Raw genomic sequence first — 16,378 nt, forward strand, 5'->3', positions numbered from 1 at the left:
TGAAAAGTAGTCCTTCTCCTGTGTCAGGTTTGTGCATTTGGCAGCTCATATCCAAGATGAGAGCAGGATAGTTTGGTCTGACCAGAGTCAGGAGATGCCTGATAGGTTGTTTGGTCTGAGCTGTTAATGACCTTTGTGATCAGAAGAGGTCGTGGGACCTTGGCTCCTCACTTACTTCATTTAGGAAGCTCCTGAACTTAAAGTGCTTTTTTCCAACAGCAGGATCAGAAGTAGTGTTGAATGGTAGTGATGTGAGGAAATCAGTGATTGGAATGACACCTGGAAGCTCTTCCTGTCAATTCTCTGGGGCCACTTTTCTTTCAGTGCTGGTGAAAGAGTTCAGAATTGACTTTTTGAGTGACTTATTTTTAGCTTAGGTTCATGTAGTTTTACAGGTATATGTAGTAATGCTTGAAAGATGGAAGGCTCTGCTCCTGGAGCACTGGAAGAGGACACAGGGTCTCAGTCAGACTCTGCCATTGCCTGGGATTTCATAGACTTGTCTAAGGGCTGGGAATAAATGCCAGCTTGGGAATGAAAAGGAATAGAGGTAGGATGGAGTCAGCCAGTCAGTATTTATTAAGTGCCTACTGTGTGCAGGTGCTGGGCACTCAAGTACAAAGAGTGAAACAGTTCTTACTCTTGAGAAGCTTCTATTCCAGCAGAACAGTCCACAAGCCCTAGACAGTGAATAAGGATGTTTTATTTCCAGTCTTAGATCTAGGACTGGAAGGGAGTGGGGTGGGGGAGGGGGTGGGTATCGAGTACGTGATCTCTGAGGTTCCTTTTTTCTAATTCTCTAAACCAAGTGATTTTGTTGGTGTGGCTATTCTCTCCATAGTAGACGGTCTTTGTGAGTTGCTTTGGTTAAATAAGAAAACAAAACCCCAAACTCCCCTCACCTGGTGGTCAGGTATTGGTGACATATTTCTTCAAATATAGTTAAGTTGATTCTCAGAATGCATGTGATTCATCATGTCCTTTGAATTTTTTTTAAATATATTTATTTTTTGCTTTTTGGTGAGGTGATCAGGGTTAAGTAGCTTGCCCAGGGTCACACAGCTAGTAAGTGTTAAGTGTCTGAGGCTGGGTTTGAAGTCCTCCTGATTCCAAGCCCAGAGCTCTATTCATTGCACCACCTAGCTGCCCTGTCCTTTGAGCTCTTTTTTTTTTTTTTAAGGCAGTTGGGGTTAAGTGACTTGCCCAGGGTCACACAGCTAGTAAGTATCAAGTGTCTTTGAACTCTTTCAAGCAGCTAAGGTGAATAGAGCACTGGACCTGGAGTCTAGAAGACCTGAGTTCAAATGTAGCCTCAGACACTTACTAGCAATGTCATTTAACTTGACCCTTGGTAAGTCACTTAACTTCAGTTTGCCTTGTTTTCCTCAACTATAAAATGAAGACAACAGAGTATTTACCTTCCAGGACTGTTGTGGGGATCAAATGAGGTAGCATTTGGAAAGAGTTTGGCACAATGCTTGGCACATGGTAGGTCCTATATAATTAGCTATCATCGTCATCATTATCATTATTATTGTTGTTGTTGTTATTATTTCCACCTTGGCAGGAATCATTATAGTTTGTATCTTTCCTGCCTGATGTTTGAAAGTGCACCTTTGTGGCATTGGAATAATTATACATTCTTGTCCTTATCCATATATCCCTACCTATATTTGCATGTCTATACATAAATTTTCAGGATAAATGACATAGATTAAATTTGACTAATGTCTAGGAGCCGGTAAGAAAATTGAGGAATTTCATAATGTACAGTTGTTTCTCAGGAGAAGACGTTTCAAATATAATCACTTGTTAGCTACAAAAATACCTTATTCCTTCATGACAAGGGTTAATATTTAATAGTATGTACTGAGACTTTGTTCTTTCAGGAAAATGGAAGAGCATATTCTTACATATCTCAGAAACGCCATCCAATTATTATTTATTCACCAGGGTGAAGAACTGTACTGAACTGGGGGCAGATAGGTGGCGCAGTGGATAGAGCACTGGACCTGGAGTCAGGAGGACCTGAGTTCAAATCCAGCCTCAGACATGTAATACTTACTAACTGTGTGACTCTGGTCAAGTCACTTAACCCCGATCGCCTCACCAAAAAAACAAAAACAAAAAGAACTGTACTGAAGGCAGAAAGCTTTTTGTTTTTATTATGACAAATATTGACTTAATCTTGCCCCCTGCTAACTTGTTCAGTAATTAACTGTGACATAAGAGTTTGTCAGGGTCAGGACATGGACATTTGGAGTAGTGTATCCTGACTGCATTTCATTATTTAGTGATCCAGTGTGCACTCAGCTCATCCCACTGGGTTTTCTATTTTGATGCCTTTAGTATTCTTTAGGGCACGTCTGGGTGCTCCTGATCCTGAGTGTTGATGTGTTTCTGTGTCCTAGCACCAATTTGTTTACATATTTAAGACAGCGACGCCCATTTGTCCTTAATGTAAGAAATGAAGTGGATGCTTCACAAAGGAACTAGGAGTATGACTACTTTTGCTTTTTTGGGATCTCAGTTATTATGGGGTTGGTGTCCCACAAGTTTAGGAGACTTAAAGCCCTTCACAAGCCAGTTCCAGCTCACCTTTTCAGGTGACGTCCCTTCACTCTACTGTTGGATCCTACTCTTTGTCACATATTTCACCCCCTTTCATGTGCCTTTGTGCTGATTGTCTGTCTCCTGTGCCAGAAATGTATTTTGCACTCACCTCTGTCTCTTAGATCGCAGAGTTTTCTTGAAAGCTCAGCTCAAGCACCATCTCCTGCAAGAGGCCTTTCTGCTCCTTTCCCTCTTCATCCCCAACTGCTAGGGCCTTCTCTGCAGAATGACATTGTATTATTTTGTATTTATGTATATGTGCATGTGTGGTCGCATCATAGAGTGAATGTAAACTCATCAAAGGCAGGGAATGTTTCATTTTATTTTTGGATCCACAGTGCCCAACGGTGCCTGGCCCATGGCAAGACATTTAATAAATCTTTCTTGATTTATTGACTTAGCTGAAGTGATTGTGAATGATCTTGGGGAGGTTATTGAATAATGATTGTAATAAGTACCACTGCTCTCGCTCGTAAAGGCTCTTTAAAACTTGCCTGGCACTCTACCTACATTCTCTTATTGGGGCCTCATAGCATCTTCTGAAGTAGATATTGCGGCCATCATCACCTCCTTTTGCAGGTTAGGAAGAAAGGGGGCATAGAATGAGAGAGCTGGCCTTGGAGTCAGAAAAACCTGGGTTGAAATCTTCCTTTTTACATCTATTAGCTACGGAGCCATGGATAAGTCATTTAACCTCTGTTTTTTATTCCAAGAGAGAGTTGTTAAGTTGTTATCAGTGGAGGGAATCTCTGCCTTGGGAGTTCCCTGTTAGTGAAGTAATCTAGCTGAGTAATCTAGCCTTCTAGGAAGCAAACAGGTGAGGGAACTGAGACCCAGAGAGGGTGTTTTGCCTCTGATTGCACAGCTAGTAAGGGTCAGAGGCACATGTGAACCCCAGATCTTTCTGATTTCTGGTCCAGTCCCCATCTATTTTACGCCATCCTCCTCAAACCTCCCAGCCTCTCTGGTGCCCAGGGTTCTCATTTTCAAAATGAAGGGATTTGGACACTGTAGTGTGGAAGGAGGAGGCCCTTCCTCTAGTTCTATGAGGCTAATTACAGTGTTGGACAACAGCTTGGAGAGGAAGTGATTGAGGGGCGGAGTCAGGATGAAAACCCCACATTTACGTGTTTTTCATGGAGCCACCCACCCTATCTAATAATAACTGTCATTTAGATTGGTCTTTACAATTGGAAAGCACTTTGCACCTATGATCTCATTGGGTCTCATGATAACCTTCTGATGTAGGCATGCTACTCTGCCTTTTAGAGATGAGGAAGGAAGGCTGTGTGCAGTAGTGTGTAGATGGCTGGCCTTGGAGTCTGGAAGATTTGGATTCAAGTCCTGCCTCTGACACTTAGTGACTGTGAGGCCCTGGGTGGGTCACTGAACCTCAGCTGCTGCCAGGCAAATTATTGAAGGGCAGCCAGTTGGCAGTGTGAAAAGTGTCTGGATTGGGTGTTCTCTCGACTGATGCAATCACAATTCTGGACCAAAAATATCTTTACCGTAACTCTTCAACAAGGGGTCTGACTGTCTGTTTCGGAGCAATGCATGCAGTCCAGATCAGATCCAGCCCTCAGGAGACTAATCGCCCAAAGGCAGTGGCAGCCTCTTTTTTCTTATTCTTTCTTCAGCTCATTCCCTCCATCCCTCTCCCCCCCACCCAAGAGTTCTGGGGAAGAATTCTGTAAAGCTTAGATTTTAGCTCCTGTGCTGCTCTCTCCACAGTAGTGAGGAGAAAGGTACTCAGAGTATAGTGAATAACAGGCAGAACATGGATATTTATTCCACACAAAGGAATTTCTGTACATAAAGACCCACACAAGGGTACACTGACATTAGGAAGCTTACCCCAATGGCAGTAATGGTGCACTTAGGCTCTCCTGGCAAGCTGAGATTTAGACGTCAGAACACCAAGCAGTTTTTTGTTTCAGCCCCCCTCCCCTCCCCCTGCACTGTTCCTCTCAGGGTAGGTGTGTTCTGGATAGCCAGGCCAGGGATTGTCATCCTTAAAATCCGAGAGTCCTTCAGGGCTGAGTTTACACTCGGCTGGCCAGATGCAATGAGGGCCTGGAAGCACAGAGGCCAGGCCTTGCTCATGCCTTGACATATATAGAATGTTCCTTACTGGAATTCAGCTTTGAAGATGTAACAAAAATCAGAGAGGGAAATGATTCAGTATATGTACTCAGTTGCTTTACACAGAACCTCTTTTTGGGGAATCTTAATTCATTTAGAAATCATTCTTGGTTAGTAAATAATATTAGTGCAAGCAGTTAGTTGCTGGGAAATTATTTATGTAAGGAAGAAGCACAGGACATTATTTTATCGCTGTTTATGAACTTATCAGCTACTTGCAAAGCACTTCTCACTTGCAGATTTACCCTTAAAATTAAATGGGGAGAAGGGGAAGAAAAAGCTGATTTTAGAGTCTCTACTTCATTTCCTATCACTGTTGTTTGCCATCTCTCTGCTTGAAGACATAGCAACATTCTATTCTGTTATAATCGCCTTGCCTTCAACAGAGCTAAAACCAGAGGGGATCAGCTCACCATGCCCTTGGGCTTCTGAGCAGGCATACGTGCTTTCTAACCTGGGAGGGAGCTTGGCCATCTGTTCCTGTGACTCTGACAACGGGACTGGTCCATCTGGACTTGGGCTTGTGGATTGCCTGTGCTGCCTCGATTCCTCCCAGGGCACTATTAGAATTCTTCTTCCTAGGTAGGATTCTTGCAGGAAACACGACATGGTTTCTTTTCTCTTGAGTTTTTTGTTACTGGGAGCTGTGGTGGCAGTAAACATTATATATTATAGATGGAAGGGTGGGAATTATGGAAGGCCTTTCTTTTTATCGGCGGTTCATTGTTATCAAGGTGGGCAAATTTAGCAGTTGCTACACTTAGATCTTCCTGTGTCTTACTGAGTCTGGCATACCACAGATATGTTAAAGGTCAGCAAGCACTCAAATGATAGGGGAGACAGTGGCCAACAGAGGATCTTCTTAGAAGCTAAACTCTGATCATTGCAGATAAAATTTGGCTCAAGAGAAGCATTTAATGAGAATTATTAGGTGCATGGGGAAATTCTTAGCTCAGTAGCAAACATATGAATATATCAGAATAATTCCTTTTAGCAGCAATAGAATTAAAATTTTTTTTGGTGCCTTTTGTTTTTACTTTGCCATACTTTGTGGCTGTATTACATGTTGTTCCATGTAACCAGTAACCAGTATGAGCCTTGGGCATGTGGTTTAACTAAACCCTTTGGACCTCAGCTTACCCATCCATAAAATGAGAAGTGTTTGATTATAGATGACCTCTACTATGATACTGATGCTAAAAATAAGAGACAAATAATTATTCCTAAAAAAATGACAGTGGGTTACCACTTGAGATCTCTTTTAGCTTAGTGGGTCCTGCCATGTTGCCACCTCAGACAATAGAAGAGACATTTCCCTCGCCCACTGGGAAAAGAGGAGACTCAGAATTGGCAAAGAGAACTCTCTCCCATAGCAGAGTCCCTCTGGAAGAAGAGAGTGAGGGCCCTTTCAAAGCAAAGCCTTTGTTCTCCTGCTTGACCAGAGTCAATGAATACCCAGGGCACCAAAGGCCTCAGAAGAAGACCTTGACTTCTGCCTGGTCATGTCAGGCTATGCTAGAAGCCAAGCCTGTTCCTCAGGTCCTCCCTCAAGGTCTCTCAGCCTTTTGATTTTAAGGCCTGCGGTTGTGAAAGACATGGCTCTCTCTTGGGTCTCTTCCTACCTGTTTATTCCTTCTCTTTTTTGTTTGGTGACTCATCTTCCTCTCCCTTTATTAACTTTAGTTATCTCTGTGTAGACACAACCTTCAAATAGGAGTAGAAGCTGGGCCTATGCGTTTACTGGTTTGAGGAACTCATGTATGAGCAAACTCGCTCTCTCAGTGCATCTTTTGTGTAACTCCGTCTTAGAGGCTTCCATAGAGCTTGACTTTTACTTCCTATGTGAGACCTTTCCTACGCCATCTCCACCTCTTCCTCCATGCCCCTTATTACTTTGCATTTTCTTTGTATATATTTTATATTTAATCATCTGTGTTCATTCATGTGTTGTCATTTCCCCCAACCTCTCCCCCTCTCCCCATCCCAGGATGTAAAGCTCCTGGAGGACTTGTGTAACCCGAGTGCCTCACACCATGCTCAGAACTGAGCAAATGCTTGATAGATCCTTGTTGAATTGAATCCGGACCTTTGAAATGCTCCTTTCTGACTCCAGCCCTTCCTTCTGTCACTGTCTGACTCACATCAAGCCTCCTTCTTGATCTTACTGTGACTCCCGGGCTCTTGATCTGTTCCCGCTTTTCTTCTTACTCTGACATCTCCTTCCTTTCTACCTATCCTTGATTCCATGATCTGCTACTTGAATAATTCATTGGTGCCCCCTCTCCAATCCGGTTTCTTCACTCCTAATTTTCCATTGTTCGTGACATAATAATCCTTTTTACCTGTGTATGAGGATCTCTGATCCTCACAGCACCTCAGATCCACCTCCTGATTAGACTGTTGTGGGGCCGTTAAGTGTAGATGGCGAAAGGCGTAAATGGAGCTGATTTTACAGACTAGCCGTTGATGGAACCCTCACTGATGCTTTAGAGCCTTCTTCTCTTAATACGTTCTTTCCTGTTTATTCCTCATGGAGACTGATGAAACATTTTCCTCTTTCCTCACGGGCTCATCCTTATCCCCATCCCCCTCAAATTTAAAGCAGATAAATTAGTCTGTTTTGCTGAGAAGATTGAGGCTGTTTAACTATGAGTTCCTCCACTTTTCCATTTCTCACCACTCCCTGGCTTCAGGATCCACTTTCTTCTTGTTTTCTCTGCCAAGACTTTGCTCCAGCAGTTGTATACATCTCTGGTTTCCCCTCTCTCTGTAAAGGCAGGGAGGAGAGGGAATGATAAAAGGCCATTAGATCTGGCAGTTGGAAGACATTGGTGACAATTGAGAGAGTAGTTTTATTAGAATGGGAGCTTCAAAAGCCAGATTGCAAGGACTTGACTCATAAGAATGGGTAGCTAGGGAGTAGAGAGTCAAGTGTCGAGGGTTTTCTGGGAATTGAGCCATGAAAGTGAACGTTTAGTACGATATTCCGTTGTGGGGATGATGGGGTTAAGACCGAGTTTAACACGTCTGTAGGCAGTGGCGAAGGATCCAGGAGACAATGAAAGATGTGTGAGAGGAGAGAAGGCGGTGGATGTGCTGGGTGTGACGGAGACAGCACGTGTGTAACTCCTGCTCCTGAGAGGCTGAGATGGATGCGTGCTTGAACTTAGAAAGGCTGAGCTCCAATGTTCTGGGTCATTGGGTATCTACAGTAAGTACTGCAACGGGGTGGTCAGCCCATTCACCTCCAGAATGCACCTGCCCATTGCCTTCTGTGGGACTCACATCTTCAGTTCTTTAGAGGTTGCTGTCCATGTTTTGGGGCTGTACAGTAGCACTGGAAGAATGTTAGAGTTTCAAAGATGGGTCATGATTTCTCGGAGAAGCTGGACTTATTACGGGGGCATTGCAGTTTTCTAAAGGCAGCCCAGGTTGCTCTCTTCCTCTTGTTAATTCAGCGCCCAATTCGTTGTCCATTTATACTTAGTCAGCTAGCATTTACAAAGTGCCTACTGTGTTCCAGGGCTTGTGCTAAGTGTTGGGAATACAAAGAAAGGCGAAAAGACTGCCCCTTCTCTCAGGGAGCTCACAATCTAATGGGGGAGACAATATGCAAACAAGTGCGAGAAATTATATTAATAACCAATTATTAAATTAGGATTAAGATTTTTTCCCCTTTATTTCCTCATTCAGGGATAGCCCCTGTAGGCCAGTCAGTCAGTTTCTGAAGGGCGTGGCTGAGAGGAGATTTCCTAAATCCTCCTAGACTGGCTTCTGTCTTGGGCAGGAGGACCCCACCCAACTGGGAGACCTTCTGTTTAGAGTATAAACAAAATCTAATCTAGGTGAATTCCAGCCCTAAAGCATTAAGGCTCCCCCCTCCCCCTCCATTGGAGTTTAGAGTGACCCAGCTCATGAAGGAGAAAACCAACCAGAGTAGTTTGGGTAGAGATGGATTCCTTTGTCCAGCTTGCCGGAGGTGGCTGAGTCTTATGATCAAGCCACCTTCTCAGCGGGAAGAGCTGAAGACTTTTAGCCCACCTCCTCATTGCATTACTAATTGTTCACTGATCAGGATCGACTTTCACCTGTCAGGAGCACTCTCCTTTCCCGAAGGTATTTAAGCATTCAGTGATCTCCCTGGTTTTGTCTTTGTTTACTGAGAGAAACCACTGACCATCAACTGATTATCAGCTAGCCTAATTTAGAAATTGATTATTAATTACCCAGAAGCTCTTGTCTCTCAAGCTTTTCATTTGTCTCACAATTATGCCCAAATGATATATATGGGATAAACTGGAGATACTCAACTGAAGGGAGACACAGCATTAAGAGAGATCAGGAGAAGTTTCTCTTAGAAGATTAGGGTTTTAAATGGGACTTTTGAAGTAAGCTAGGGCAAACAGGAGGCATAGATGAGGAGGGGGGGAGAGCATTCCAGGCATGGGGGACAGCCAGAGAAAATGCCTGCGGTTGGAGATGGAGGATCCTGTTTGCAGAACAGCCAGCAGACCGGTGCCACTAGATTGCAGAGGAGGGGGAAGTGGGGCTTCAGGTGGAAGAAGATGAGAGAGGTGAGGAGAGGCCGAGGTGATGGAGAGCTTTGAAAACCAGACAGAGGACTTTACCTTGGATCCTGGAGGTGACGGGGAGCCACTGACGTTGCTTTATCTCTATCACTGTGGTAAACACTGTTCACTTCTTTACTTTTATTCCACTTGCCCCCAGTGGATGCTGAGCTCCTCTCTAGGGGAGCAGGTTGACAGGCCCAGGCATCTATGCCTTTTTCACCCACCCCCTACTTCGGTGCACTCTCAACCTGAATGTTTCTGGGCCCTGGGGGAGCTGTTGTAAGGAGGAGGGAGTGTGGGTAATGGGGAGTGAGGGTGGAGGAGAGGGAAACCAGGTATGAAGGAGAGTGGGAAGAGACAGGGAGAGAGAGAGGAAGAGACAATCCATGCAGTAGCAGCAGCAATTCCAATAACAAATTGTTAAACCAAGATTTTTTTGAAAAGGTGTGTATTCAATTACATTGCTCTTACCAAAAAATTTTTTTTTTTAGTGAAAGTGAATTTTTTGGTATTGTTAATAACAATACTTTAAAAATGTGTTGTTATTTAATATTGTCCTAATTTCTATTTTTGTGTTTTATAATATACATAATATTCTAGTACAGTAGTTCATGTAAGGACCTCCCAGGTGAGGAAATTCTTCTTGTGTAGGCTGGAGCATGGATAGGTTAAAGGACCTGTTCCTATTTACCTGGCAGCCAGTTAGTCTGTGTTAGAGCCTGGTTTTCAAAAATAATAATAACCCAGATTTCTGTGGCACTTGAAGGTCTGCAGAACACATTCTCTGCACTTGCTTGTTTGATCCTCCTGCCAGCCCTGGGAGGCCCTGCTGTCAGCTTATGTTGCTGGATGAGAAAACCGAGGCTTGAGGTACTTAACTGATAGCTAATAAGTGTCAGAGTTGGGATTTGAACTCAGGTCTTCTTGGCTCCGAGTCAGGCAGTCAGCTAGTTGATTTATTTACTATATACCAGGCTGCCTGTTTATCCTTCTTATCTTGAAATTTGATTATAATTAATTTGCACAGACTTAGCTTAATAGTAGTAAGTCATCTTTCATTGATAGAAGTGATGGCTCCTATGATGCTATGGCTTGAAAGAAAAGAAACCCCAGAAAACACCTCAGTTGATTGAAATTCATATGATATATAATGTAATTGGGCCTGGCTTCTTGGATAGCATGCAATTTTCTTGTTAACATTAAAAGATTTATATCTGTATTGTATGATACATATTGGATTCAACATTATTTTGTTTTGAAAATAAAACAAAGTATTAAAATGTTTCTAGAAATCAATTTTATCACTATATTAATGGAATTTGGACCCAAAATATTATGTGACAAAACATTTCCAAAAGAAATTGGGGTTTTGGAAAAGTTAGCTATAATGCAACAATTAGGTAAATCCAATTAGAACTTGGCATTTCTCCCTAACCTGGCACAGTGCCTAGCTAAGTGTATATTGAGGCAGGATTGGAACCCTGGTTTGTGGACTCCAGAGCCACACCTTTTCCATGATTCTGTGGCCCCTCTCTTGAATCTTTGGATCCAATAGCTCGCATCTTTCCTGCTGCTCCAACATTCCCTTAGAACTTTATTTTGCAGGGTTATGTTCCCAGTATCCTAATTAAAATAGCTTCTTTTGCATGTTTGCCATCTCTGTTATGTTGCAGACACATAGAAATCACAGTTGTGCTTTTTTGTAACTTGGTTCAATTCACCAAGCATTTGAGAAGTACCTGCTGTGGTCCAGGCACTGTGCTTGCTGGGTACTGGGCGTAATGACCATGCCAATCCTGCCTTCCCTGCCTTCAGGGAGTTTTCAGGATAGCTCGCACTTTACATAGAGCTTTAAAGTTTGCCAAGCTCTGTGCTAGGGTTATCTTATTCTATCCTCACCACAACCCCGAGAGGGAGGTGCTCTTATTATCTCTGTTTTAGAGAGGAGGAAATTGAGGCAGGTAGAAGGTTAAGTGACTTGTCCAGGGTCACCCAGTTAGTAAATGCCTGACTTCAGGATCAGTGCTGTAGTCAATGATGCTACACCCTACTGCCATCTCTAATGGGCTGGTGATATGACTTGGACCCAGAGGGGCATGATGCAAGGTAGGATGGGATACCTATGAAAGAGAGATCTAGAAAAATCTGAGGAGGGAGAGAAGTCTTTGAGCTGGGTGTTGGAATACCAGCAGCTATTTGCACAGACCAGATGGCTGCTTGGCTGAGCTGTAAAGGGAAAGGGTGGATTTTAACAGCTTCCGGAAAAGGGCAGGCCTTTTAGGCTTGGAGGGGCGAGACACTCTAACTCGATGGAGTGTGGGGAGGGTTTTTGTAACGGGCGGCTGGGAGGCTTGCTTGCAGCCAGAGGGTGCAGTTTCTTATGTGAGCAGTTCTGACCTGGGCCGTAGGAGCTGCTGAAAGGCCTTGGGCCACAGAATGACCTGGGCAGGGCAGCTTTAAGAATTGTTGGATAGAGAGAGGAGAGATGGGAGACAGAGAAGCCTGCAGGGAACCTATGCAGAGGGAAAAAGGAGCTGGGAGGTTCAATTTGTCATTAACAATCCCCCGTTTTTGGGAGAAACAATTGCATTTTTCCCCACCTGCAAATTGCAGAATTTAGTAGGAAAGAATCAATGGGACTTTGGCGTGCTAATAAGCGTGCTTAGTTTTCTTAGGTGAGACTCGGCTATTGCTAGTGTGCCTCATCTCCATTCTAGTTTGTAGGTATTTAAGATTTGTTAGAACATTTTTACTTTTGGTGCTAGTACCTTCCAAACAGATCTTTGAAAATAATTTAGAAAATTAAAGATAAATTCATCATTAGTGCTTTTGGATATTCTTCTTGTCCAAAAGTAATATTAATTGATCAGCCAGTGAACTGTGATTAGCAAGGAATTTGATGAGGAATAATTAGACTTTGGCTGTGCTTAGAGGATGATAGGATCATTGAGGGAGAGTCAGAAGGGACTCTTGGGACATCTTGTTGAACTCCCTCATTTTACATTTGCCCAGACTGAGAAACAAAGAGGTTAAGAGGTTCCTCAAGCACAAAGTGGCAGAGCTGGGGGGGTTGGGCCCATGCCCTCTAACCCCAAACCTAACACTTTCCACTGCACCACACTTGGGTGGTTGCTCATGGATTAAGAGAGCTGCTATTTCTGGCAGGCGAAGCTGGCAAGGAATTATGGATCCATAACCATATTCCCTTGGATTAAATAGTGGTCTTGATCTATTAGAAAGCAAGATTAAAAAAAAAACAACTAATTTTTTCCTCTTGTTTTCTAGGTTTATGCTGCTGATTGTGGGGACAGTGTTCTCCTAGAGCTACGGAAATATTTGCCAAAATATTATGGCATCTGGTCACCACCTACTGCACCAAATGGTAATGCGTTTTTTACCTCTATTTTCTACTTATAATTGCTAAAAATAACTTTTGGAATTAACATGGAATTGAAATCAAACCTGATAACAGTAGAAAAAGAAAATGAAGTCAAATCACAAACGTAATCCTTTTCTCAGTCAAAAATTGATTTAAGAAGTGGGTTTACAAATCCATTTAAAATTTCTTCAGTGACATACATAAAAATAAACAACCAGCTTTCTAATAATTGAACTAAAGGGCATTTGCTGGCTATTTATTCTAGATTTACTCATTTGTTTTCCATTTCTACTGCTATCCAATTCTGTCCCCTGTCTTGAAGGAGGATTATTTTGCCAAGAGTACAGACATTCCTAGTTTAATGTACTGCCTAGTCTTCCTTTGGAAAATTATTTTCCCAAGAAGCTATGTGTGCATGATTCTCTCTCAGCTACAAGGCTCAGGAGTGCTCATGAATTCCTGTTTACTCCCCAGTAAGACTGAATGGAAACAGGGATTGGGGGTTAGGTACCTGGGCTGGAGAGAGAAGTCAGGGGCTGGGTCATCCTTCTCTAAAGTTAACCATTGGCAAAAGAAACGAACAAAAAAAACAAAACAACTAGGTACTCTTTGCCCTTAAATTCAACCATGTTTCTTTCCTAAAAAGAACCAAGCACACATTGCTTCCTGTGAAAAATGTATTGCCTGGTAAAAGAATAGATTTATAACTAAAGCAAGTAAATCATTGCTTTGTAACTTGGGATGAGTCATATTTACAGTAATAATAAAGTACAGGCTACAGAGTATTTTGTTAGATTAGCACTCATCAGCGTAATTTCCCCCTCCCTAGGCCCTCTACTCCATCTGTCATTTTCAGAGTAAAAACATCTTGTAACATTGGGAACAAATATATTATTGTTATTACTTTAGTAAAACATGAAGAGGAGCCTTTATGGACCAAGGAAATGTTTTATTTCATTATAATTAAGGGGGGGGGGGTTTGATGGTACTCCAGGATAGGCACATTGCCTGTGTTTAAAAGTAAAGATAAAAGCTAGTCCCATACCTAGATCAGCAGCTGTCTCTTGATGCCCCGGAAGCAGAGAGGAAGGGTGAAGATAGAGAAGGAAGAAAAAGAAGTGTAGAAATAGAAGAGAGAAAGAATGGAGAATGAGGGAAAAAGTTAGTCATTGAGGATTTATTAGGCACCTGTTGTGTGCTGAGTGTTGGGAGTAGGCAACCTGGCTTGGAACAACAGCAGGTACTTACCTAAGTATCTTCAAAATGTACCCACTATAGCAACAAGGTGGTTTTTTTGGGGGCAAGACCCTAACAGTTGTCAGGGGGCAGATCAGGAGAGGTCTGTAGGAGGTGACCTGTGAAGGAAATTGAGGATTCAGTGAGATGGATTGAGAAGGGAATCCATTCCAGGCATGGAGAACAGCTAGTACAAAGGTGTGGAGGTGAGAGATGGAATGCTGGGCATGAGAAACAAGAGACCAGTTTGGTTGGACTGCAACGTGAGGGCAGGGGATGGTAGAGCCAGGTGTGAAGGTCTCTAGAGGGCGAGCGGAGGAGTTCTTATTTGCTCCCGGAGATAAGAGAGAGCCCTCAAGTTGGAGCAAGTGGAATGATGTGGTCAGATTTGCACTCTTTAGGAACATGGGTCAAGAATGACTTGAAGAGAAAAGAGACTCGAGGCAGGGCAATCAAAGAGGTGATGAGGACCTGGCCTGAGAAGGTGGCGATGTGAGGTGTGGAGGGGAACTCTTTGTGACCTAATTGGGGGGGTTTCCTTAGCAAAATACTGGAAGGATTTGCCATTTTTTTCTCCAGCTTATTTTTCAGATGAGGAAACTGAGGCAAACAGAGTTAAGTGACTTGCTCAGGGTCACACAGCCAGTAAGTGTCTGAGGCCACCTTTTAATGAGGAAGAGGAATCTCTCTGACTCCTCGCTTGGTGTTCTGTGCACCATACCCACCTACCTGCCCACGTGGAGGTAGAAATGACATATTTTGGCAGCTGAGGGTGTGTCTCAGTGGAAGAGAATGATGAGTTACAGAGACTGTGAGCTTTGGGTGACTGGAAAGTTGGTAGTGGCTTCAGTTGAAACAGGGAAGTTCAGAAGAGAAGTGGGTGTGGGTTTGCACATAGGGAACTGAGGATGTCTTTGGGGCATCCACTTTAGAATGCCTAGGAGGTGGTGGGCAATGGAAGATTAGTGATTTAAGAGATCACTGGCAGCTTTGGCAACGGCTCTTTCGGTTGGCTGATGAGATTGGCAGCCAGCTTACAGAGGGCTTTGAAGAGAGTGAGAAGAGAGGAAGTGGAGGCAGGAAAGGGCAGCTTTTCAAGGAGTTTGGCTAAGAAAGGAGGAGGAGTAGCAGCTTGTGGGGGTGATGGCAGCTAATGAGGCGTTTGAAGCATGAAGGACACAGGCATGTTTCTAGGCAACAGGGAAGGAACTGATAGATAGGGAGAGACTGAAAACTTTGAGACTAGTGGGGGCACTCTGCCGGACGAGATGGGACGGGAGGGGATCAAGAATGCATGCCAAGGCCCCTCTCTGTGTTGAGTCTGCATTCAGTTGTTAAGTGCTCAGTGTGTGGCCTACCTTCTACTGGGGGAGACGGCATACAGAGCCGACTTGATATGTAGATGCTAGAGATGATAAGCTTTAATAGCGTAAAAGTGCACTAGGATTGTTGGGAGACCTTGCATGCAGAGATGAAAGGTAATCTGAAAGGGGGAGATATACCAGCTTGGGGGGGTGGGGGGGGTGCTTCCTGCATAAATTGGGCTTTAAGTGGAGTCTTGAAGAAAGCCAGAGGAGAGGGCATTCTAGGAGGCTACTATGCCTGGATTTTAGTGGAGTGTATGAAGTGGAATAAGCTGTAAGGAGACCGGGCAGGTTTGGAAGAGCTCTAAATGCCAAACTGAGCACTTCGTATTTGTTTCTAGAGCTGTCAGGAGCCACTGGAGTTCCCTGAGTGCCATGACAGGTACCGGGGCAGCCGAGCTGAGGATGCATTGGAATGAGAAGAGACTTGTAGGGAGGCCAGCAAGAAGGCTATTCCAGTAGTCCGGCTGAGGGGTGATGAAGGCTTGGCAGGGTAGAAATGACAAGATTTGGGGAAGTATTGGATATGTGGAGTGAGTAAGAGCCAGGAGTCAAGGATGACAGTGAGAGTGCTGCCTGGGTGACTAGGAGGCAGGTTCTGATCCTGGCAGTAACAGAGGAGTTAGCCAGGGCAGAAGGTTTGAGAGAAAGATAACCAGTTGTGTGTGCTTTGGATATGCCTGTGGGATGTTCGGCAGTTGGAGATGTGTGTCTAGCTGACTAGCTAGCTCACCACAGGATGTATCCATCTCTTTATTTATTTATTTTTTTTAAATTTTTTATTTTTTTTAGGCAATTGGGGTTAAGTGACTTGCCCGGGGTCACACAGCTAGTAAGTGTCAAGTGTTTGGTCTGAGGCTGGATTTGAACTCAGGTCCTCCTGACTTCAGGGCTAGTGCTCTATCCACTGCGCCACCTAGCTGCCCCAGGATATAAACATCTGGGAATCATCTTCACAGAGATGAGAATTGAACCCATGGGAGCCAATGAAATCACCAAATGAGGTAGTGGGGAGAGAGAGAGAGAGAGAGAGAGAGAGAGAGAGAGAGAGAGAGAGAGAGAGAGAGAGAGAG

At 43.7% G+C, this 16,378-nt stretch overlaps 1 protein-coding gene across 1 annotated transcript in view; it reads left to right on the forward strand.

Annotated features, from left to right (window-relative positions):
- Positions 1 to 16,378, forward strand: part of IPMK (inositol polyphosphate multikinase) — an 85,696-nt gene that overhangs the window by 39,260 nt on the left and 30,058 nt on the right. The window contains exon 4 of the mRNA XM_027840613.1: positions 12,612 to 12,708. Coding sequence (XP_027696414.1) covers positions 12,612 to 12,708 — 97 coding nt within the window. The remainder of the gene's footprint in view (positions 1 to 12,611; positions 12,709 to 16,378) is intronic.

Source organism: Vombatus ursinus, unplaced genomic scaffold (assembly GCF_900497805.2).
Source record: "Vombatus ursinus unplaced genomic scaffold, bare-nosed wombat genome assembly UNPS02014847.1, whole genome shotgun sequence".
NCBI lineage: Eukaryota > Metazoa > Chordata > Mammalia > Diprotodontia > Vombatidae > Vombatus > Vombatus ursinus.